This window comes from Hyperolius riggenbachi, chromosome 11 (assembly GCF_040937935.1).
Source record: "Hyperolius riggenbachi isolate aHypRig1 chromosome 11, aHypRig1.pri, whole genome shotgun sequence".
Lineage (NCBI taxonomy): Eukaryota > Metazoa > Chordata > Amphibia > Anura > Hyperoliidae > Hyperolius > Hyperolius riggenbachi.
The window spans coordinates 247,453,048-247,461,195 of NC_090656.1; the positions used below are offsets into that span (position 1 = coordinate 247,453,048).

At 45.4% G+C, this 8,148-nt stretch overlaps 1 protein-coding gene across 1 annotated transcript in view; it reads left to right on the plus strand.

Moving 5' to 3' along the window:
* The window catches only part of LOC137538471 (catalase), a 73,972-nt gene extending 71,153 nt beyond the window's left edge, over window positions 1-2,819 (plus strand). The window contains exon 13 of the mRNA XM_068260683.1: window positions 1,983-2,819. Within this exon, the coding sequence (XP_068116784.1) occupies window positions 1,983-2,048 (66 nt within the window). The 3' untranslated portion in view covers window positions 2,049-2,819. The remainder of the gene's footprint in view (window positions 1-1,982) is intronic.
* Window positions 2,820-8,148: the final 5,329 nt, after the last annotated feature.

The window sequence follows — 8,148 nt, forward strand, 5'->3', positions numbered from 1 at the left end:
ACTTTTTTAGGCGGTGTATCGCAATGGCTTCAGAATCGTGGGGAAATGCTGCAGGCAATACGTTTTGCAATTGCTGCTAATCGCGTAATCGGCAGCAACCGCGGCAGTGAGATCACTGCCATATGGTTACAATTGCGCCAGCACTTTAACAAGCGCTAGGGCTTCCACGATTAGCGGGAATCGCTCGCTAATCGCCCCTTGTGTGAATGGGCCCTTAGCCAGTCGTTCCTTGTTCAAACTTTAAAGGAAACCAGAGTTTAGTAAAAATAAGTTATACATACCTGGGGCTTCCTCCAGCTCCAATCCGCACGGATCGCACCCACGCCGCTGTCCTTTGCCGGCACCGGGTCCTGTCACTTCTGGCGGCCGCGGCCAATTGTCCGCATCACGGGCTCCCTCCTTACCCTTACGAATGAGGCTGCCTACTGTGCAGTCGCAAGCGTAAGTGTATGGAGGGAGCCTCTGTGATGTGGACAATTGGCCGCGTCCGCCAACTGGCGGTAATGATGGGACCCGGTACCGGCGGATCCAGGCAGCGGAGGATGGCGGCGTGGGAGCGATCCAGGCTTTTGGGGCTGGAGGAAGCCCCAGGTATGTTTACAATCTTTTCTTTTATCCTCTCTGGTTCTCTTTAAGAACAGCAGAGCCCACAGACCGAATAACCAGGACTCTATTGTACAGTATATGCATAAAAAGGTGGATCTATGTTAAGCAAATATTCTTGTACCTAACAATTTTGGTACAAGTGTTTTGTAATAAGTTCCATCCCACTTTTAAAGCACACCAGAACTGAGTAAGATATGAAGGCTGCCATATTTGTTTCTCTTTAAAGAATACCAGGTGCCTGGCAGTCCTGCTGATCTCTTTGGCTGCAGTAGTCTGAATCGCACACCTGAAACAAGCATGCAGCTAAACCAGTCACACTTTAGTCAGAACACCTGATCAGCATATGCTTGTTCAGGGGCTATGGTTAAAAGTATTAGAGGCAGAGGTTAAGCAGGACTGCCAGGCAGTCTGTATTGTCTGCTTCCACGTCCCTCTCACCTCAGGTTCCCTTTAAAGCAGTGTTCCCCCAACCCTGTCCTCCAGGCCCACCAACAGTGCATGTTTTGTGGAAATCCACTGTAGTTAACCCCCTTGGAGGGGGTGCGGTGCAGCGGGTAGCGGCAAATCGGCGGCGAGCGGAAACTGCACGCAGCTAGCAAAGTGCTAGCTGCGTGCAGTAAAAAAAAAAAAATTTTGAAAATCTGCCCAGCGGGGCCTGAGAAATCCTCCTACGCAGGTTACCCCAAGCTGAGCTCGGGATAACCGGCAAGGAGGTTAATCAGCTCTGCTGAGACCCTAATTACCTCACCTGTGAATGTTTTTGGTTTCCTGCAAAACATGTACTGTTGGTGGGCTCTGAGGACAGGGTTGGGGACCTGTGCTTTAAAGCATACCCGAGGTGACATGAGATAGACATGGGTATGTACAGTGCCTAGCACACATAACTAGGCGGTGTTCCTTTTGTTTTTTTTTTGTTTTTTTTTTCTTTCTTTCTGTGCCTGAAAGAGTTAAGCATCAGGTATGCAAGTTGCAGTTCCTGTCTGAGTCAGGACTAGGTCAGACTACAGTGTGACCCTCACTGATAAGAAATTCCAACTATAAAACACTTTCCTAGCGGAAAATTGCTTCTCAGATGGAAAGAGATAAAAAGGTCAATAATTCACAGATCTGGCATACTTCAATGAATATATCATTGAGAAAAAAACAAAACAGTAACACCTATAAAGTAGATTTAAATAAGAATAAAACTGGAATATCTTAAAGTCATTTTTAGGAGGAGGAGGATAGAAACAATTGTTTGTTTCATTAGTTTATTTTTACCTCAGGTGACCTTTAATGTGGCTGGACTGCATTTGTACAAGCACTGTTGGCAATATTTGCTGAAGGTTTGAATCCGTGTCACATGACTGACTGATCTGTATTCTTTTGTGTTGCAGAAGGTGATCAAGACCTACACCCAGCATTCTGCCCACATCCTGGGCAATGACAAGTCCAACCTGTAACAGTCTCCCTCCTGCTGTCCGAGAATGATCCGTCCGCTAACACGATCTCCTTCATAATTATATCTCAGACCCGCCCACTAACACGGTCTCCTTCATAATTATATCTCAGACCCGCCCACTAACACGGTCTCCTTCATAATTATATTAGACCCGCCCACTAACACGATCTCCTTCATAATTATATCTCAGACCAAAGTGATTGTATCACAATAAAAATGCAAATCTCCCAGAATCCTTCTGGCTAATTCTTAGATTTGTACTCTGATGATGCTAACATGCCCCCTCTGCTTTGGCAGCATCAAACATTTGTGCGTTCTGACCAATAATTTAGGAAATGGCAAACTTTAAGTAAATGACGTTTTTAAAAGACTAGATAAGTTAAAACGTGTATAAACTGGATTATACTTTTTATCTAATTTTCTGACCAAACATTTCAGCAACCAATATACCTTATCAAGCATTTACTACAGTAATTTCAAGCCTAGTGCCTTTAAATGACCGTCTTGGCCGATGCTTGCAACAGAGGGGTCATTTGAGCCTAACGTTTTTCCGTGGGGTTCATTGACCATGGCTGGAAGATCCGGGTACCAGCTAGGCATCATGGGATGTGTAGTTTATGAAAGCTGTGAATTATTTCCAGGCTGTGGGGGTTGGATAGAGGATGTCTGGTTACGTTTTGCTGATGGGAGTTATCTGGAAGCGCAAAGCAAACGTTGTCTACTTCTGTAATTGTTTTGTTTTTTTACAATAAACCTGTCTGCTATTAATATACTTTGTTGGTGTACCTGTTTTGCTTTCTTCATGCTAAGTTGGCTCAAGTGATGTTATTGAAATTAAATATACATAAAGAGAAATTTTGCAGTATTTAAAAAAAAAAGTTGCACCAATTTATAAATCTCTTTTCCACCTCGAAGACCTACAGCAGCCTGCTCACTCCCCAGTCTCTCTGAAACTCACTCCCTGATTACGTTTTTTTATAAGCTTGATTAATCTCCTTTTGCGGTTCGAGTTTCTTATAATTGTTTCATCCTTGCTGCCAAAATGGTTTCTCTCGGAAGTTGTAAGACCTCCTATCAGTTAGGGAATTACTCAGAGGTACTGCAAAAAACATGGATATAACCGAGTAGAAACCACTTCACTATTCTACCTACTATTTTTTTTTTTGTGTGTGTGTGTGTTTGAGAGCTGGTGCACACCAGAGCGGTTCTGCAGCGTTTTTAAAACGCTTGCAGGGGGAAAACCGCTAGGCTAATGAAAGTGAATGGGCTGGTGCACACCAGAGAACTCGGGGGCTGCAGAATTTTTTAGATTTCAATGTTAAAGTATAGGAAAGTGGGAAAACTGCTCTGAAACGCTAGATCAGAGCGGTTCTCCGGGTGTTTTTGTTACAGAAGCTGTTCAGTAACAGCTTTACTGTAACTATATCTGACATCTGCTACACAAAAATGCTCCAAAAAACGCTAGGCATGTTTACAAAACCTCTCTCAGGCCCCATTCACACTAGAGCGTTTTGCCGGCGATTTTGGCAAAATGCTGAAACGTTACTGCTTTTTAAAAGCGCTAGCGTAACGAAACCCTGTGGCCCGTTATTACTTGGGAGATTTGCACAAATTGCCCAAAAACGCTAAACGCGTCGCCTGAACCATTTTCAGCGGATTTCCTAGCTATCGCGTTTCAGTGCTAAACGCGATCGCCGCAGTGTTCAGTGATTTTTTTTTTTTTTTTTATTTTTATTTTTTTTTTTCCACTTGAAATCGCGGAAAAATCACTCCTGAAAAATCGCTGGCATTTTGTAAGTGTGAATGGAGCCTAAGCATGGCTAGAATCGCTCTCTGAAATCTGCTTCAAAAACCGCTAGCATTTTGAGGCTCTGCTAGAGGTTTTTGGTGTGCACTGGGCCTTATTCATATCTCCTCTTTTAACCTCCCTGGCGATAAGCCCATGCTGAGCGCCATACAGGATTGCTCAGGCCCTGTTGGGCCGATTTGCACACGGGGGAAGCCAAACAGGAAATCCCGTTCTGAACGGTATTTCCCGTTTGCTCTGTTCGCCGGAGGCGATCGTAAGGGGTGGGGGAATGCCGCTGCACAGTGGCTATCATGTAGCTAGCGCTAGGCTAGCTACATGATTTTTAAAAAAAAAAAGTGCTGTGCTGCCCCCTGGCGGTTTTAAAAGACCGCCAGGGAGGTTAAAGAGCACCTCCGGCCAAAAAAGGTTTGAATGGCAATACTTCTATGCAGTCTATGCACGGATGAACATATAAAGTTTACAGCTGGAACATAGTAGACTCTCTCATTTATATCTGTAGTAGCACTTCCATCTTTCTCCTCATACTGAAGGCTTGTCAAAGTGCACCCTCAGGTCCTCCCATCCCTACCCTGCCTGGATTTATTTATTTATTTATTGTATTTATAAAGCGCAAACATATTACGCAGGGCTGAATCAAATGAAATCTCTTTTCACATTGGTGTGGACTGGGAGCAGGGCACGGGGGTGGAGTTATGACCTCAATCCCCCAGCATCCTTTGCACCTATGGTTTGGAGGGGGGGGGAGAAACACCCTGGCCCAATTTCACACTGGAGGCAGGGATCTCAAGACCGCATGTTATACAAACCCTGGGGGTGAGAAAATCACACTTTATTATGCTTGATTTTATATATCTTGGTAACTTATTAGTTTTAAAGCAAATGGGATTTTTATAATTTCTGTACTCTTTTTAACGGACTTAAGTTAAAGGGGAACTGAAGTAAGAGGTATATGGAGGCTGCCATATTTATTTCCTTTTAATCAATACCAGTTGCCTGGCTGTCCTGCTGGTCTATTTCTCTGCAGTAGTATCTGAATAATACCAGAAACAATCATGCAGCTAATCTTGTCAGATCTGATTTTAAAGTCAGCCATAGCCCCTGAACAAGCATGCAGCAGATCAGGTGTTTCAGACTTTAAAATCAGATCTGACAAGATTAGCTGCATGATTGTTTCTGGTATTATTCAGATACTACTGCAGAGAAATAGACCAGCAGGACAGCCAGGCAACTGGTATTGATTAAAAGGAAATAAATATGGCAGCCTCCGTATACCTCTTACTTCAGTTCCCCTTTAAATAAGTCCCTCCTTACTACTGCTCTCTATAGCCTGTTCTCTCTCCCATACTTGCCTTAAAGAGAGTCTGAAGCGAGAATAGATCTCGCTTCAGACCTCATAGCTAGCAGGGGCATGCGTGCCCCTGCTAAAACGCCGCTATAGCGCGGCTTAACGGGGGTCCCTGTCCCCCCAAACCCCCTCCGAGCAGCGGGGGAGCGCTTCCTGGTTGGGGCAGGGCTAACCGCCGCAGCCCTGCCCCATGCACGTCTGTCAGACGCGTACCTCCGCCTCTCCCCCGCCCCTCTGTCTTCCTTCACTGAGAGGGGCGGGGGAGAGGCGGCGATGCGCGTCTGATAGACGCGACTGGAGGCAGGGCTGCAGCCGTTAGCCCTGCCTCCAGGAAGATCAGCTCCAGCGACCTTTTTCCGACCCAGGTTTGCGGGGGGTGGGTTGGGGGTGAAGGGACCCCCGTTAAGCCGCGGGATAGCGGCGTTTTAGCAGGGGCACACGTGCCCCTGCTATATATAAGACCTGAAGCGAGATTTAGTCTCGCTTCAGTGTCTCTTTAAAGAGAAACTCCGACCAATTGAACTTTATCCTAATTAGTAGCTGATACCCCCTTTTACATGAGAAATCTATTCCTTTTCACAAACCATCAGGGGGCGCTGTATGACTGATATTGTGGTGAAACTCGTCCCACAAAGAAATTCTGAGTATGTACTCTTGGCAGTTTCCTGTCTGTGAACCCAGCATTTTTTAGATTTCTGAGGCTATTCTGCCTCAATGTGAGCCGCGTTTGCGGTTAGCGTGAACTGCAAACGTGTTGCATGCAGCGGTTTGCGATTAGCATGCATAGCACCGCTAATCACGATTGCGCCAAAACCACCGCAGCAATGTCCAGTGTTTTTTTTTTTATTATTATTTATTATTATTTATTTATTTTCACGTAATCGTGGGAAATTCACTCCTGCAAATATCGCTGGCGTTTTGCGATTCGTATATATGTGAACGGGTCCTAAACTTGCCTAGAATCGCTCTGAAATCTGCTTCAAAAACCTCTAGCGGTTTGCGGATCTGCTAGCGGCTTTTGGTGTGCACTGGGCCTCACTGTTTGATACAGTGTACTCCCCATTCCCTGATGCTGAATGCTTTTGTTTGATCTCAGCTACTTTGCATTAATGACCAATTACAACAGTCCTTACCTGCCTGCAATTTTTGCTGACCAGCAGAAGTGGAAGAAAACAGCCTGCACTTAAGTTTTTTGTTTATTAAGCCACATTGTTGGCATACATTTTAATGTGCTATTGCGCTGCCCCAGGGGGTTAAAAATACTGCTTGGTTCCTGTAGTGAGTGGAATACGGAGGCTGCCATCTTTATTCCCTTATCTACCATGCTGGTTGCCTGGCTTCTGTGCATGTAGCTAGTGGAGGCAGACCAGAGTCACAGCAATCCGATCTGCATGCTCATTCTGGGGCAGCGACTTGTATAAGAGGCGGAGCCTCGGCACAGAAGTAGGCCAATTAGCATTGTTAGAGAATGAAGATGGCGTCCGTCACTTCCAGTACCCTTTAAAGGGAACCAGAGATGGAGCACCCTCATGTATTTTACCATATATATCAGTGGGAACATTAGAGAAAACTCCTACCCTGCTCTCTGTTTCATTCTTCACTGCTCAGCCTGCTTGTTATCAGCCCTGATAAAATGCCCGACTGAGCATTCAGTCTGGCTTTGCTCAGGAATCATTATAGCTAAGTCTGTCGTCTTTGGTGTGTTTTCAAGTCCAAGCCTGACCTCTTGTGGCTCTGCTATAATGACTCAGCTATAATTATTCCCTGCAAAGCCAGGCTGAATGCTCAGTCGGGGATTTTATCAGGGCTGATAACAAGCAGGCTGAGCAGTGAAGAATGAAACAGAGAGCAGTGTAGGTGTTTTCTCTAATGTTCCCACTGAGATATATGGTAAATACATGGGGGTGCTTTGTCTCTGGTTCTCTTTAACTTCTCTATTCAACCTGCCCCTTCCAATGGCATGTTTTCCTCTTCAGTCACATAAGTCGTACATACTCCAATACGTATCTGTGCAGACAAAGAAGAGCTCCATCATTCTTCACCCTCTGCACTCACCAGCTGAAACTCTACTAATGATAAAAACAACTTGAATGCAAGTTGTATTTGGTTGCAACAATGGAGGATATTCGCTTCCCATATGGATTGCATTCAAGAGCATTCTGTACTAAACCCTTTCACCGGCGATGAGGTTTCCTCCCAAGTCAAAAAGGGTCCCTACTCTACCCACGGCCAGTCAGCAAGCAAGCAAACCTTTCATGCTCTCAAACCTGGGATTCATGCTGAGGCCTGTCTGGTTCTACCATTCTATGGAACAGATGCATGCACGTAAATCATTCTAAGATCTCCAGGGGCCAATACGCTGCAGCTCATTCCCAGTATATGATGGGAGTAGCGAACTGGCCCAGAAGCAGGAGAGATGCAGCCAGACCACAATGGCTGCTAAAATATGCACAAATGCAAGCAAGGAAGGGAAGCTGTGCTCATCCTTTTTCAAGGCTCAGGATTTAAAGTGGACCTGAACTCTTGCACAGGACAGAAGGAAAACAGAGAAATGCACCCTGTACAGTATGTATTTAGAGTAGGGATGATCAAGATGTAAATTGGTCTGAAATTATGCAACTTTGTATGCAAATATATGCAGCTTGAAAAAGCACCAATCAATTTAACCATTTCAGCCGCCCAGACGTGAAGCTCGCGTCCGGGCGGCTGCATTAATGCGCTCCCGTGTCCCCCGGTAGCCCTGGGATCAGTGAAAGGGAACATGGTTCCCGATCCCTGTCCCCAGCAGAAAAACCGACGCGCTCACCTATGAGGCTTCAGTTTTTCTGCCCGGAAAAATTTCTGCATCCCCCTTGTACTACCACTTAGCGAGAAGTGCAAGGAGGGAAAACAAAAATGAAGGTGGCCAAATAGTAAAACTACATCTGCACATTTTTTACATTACAA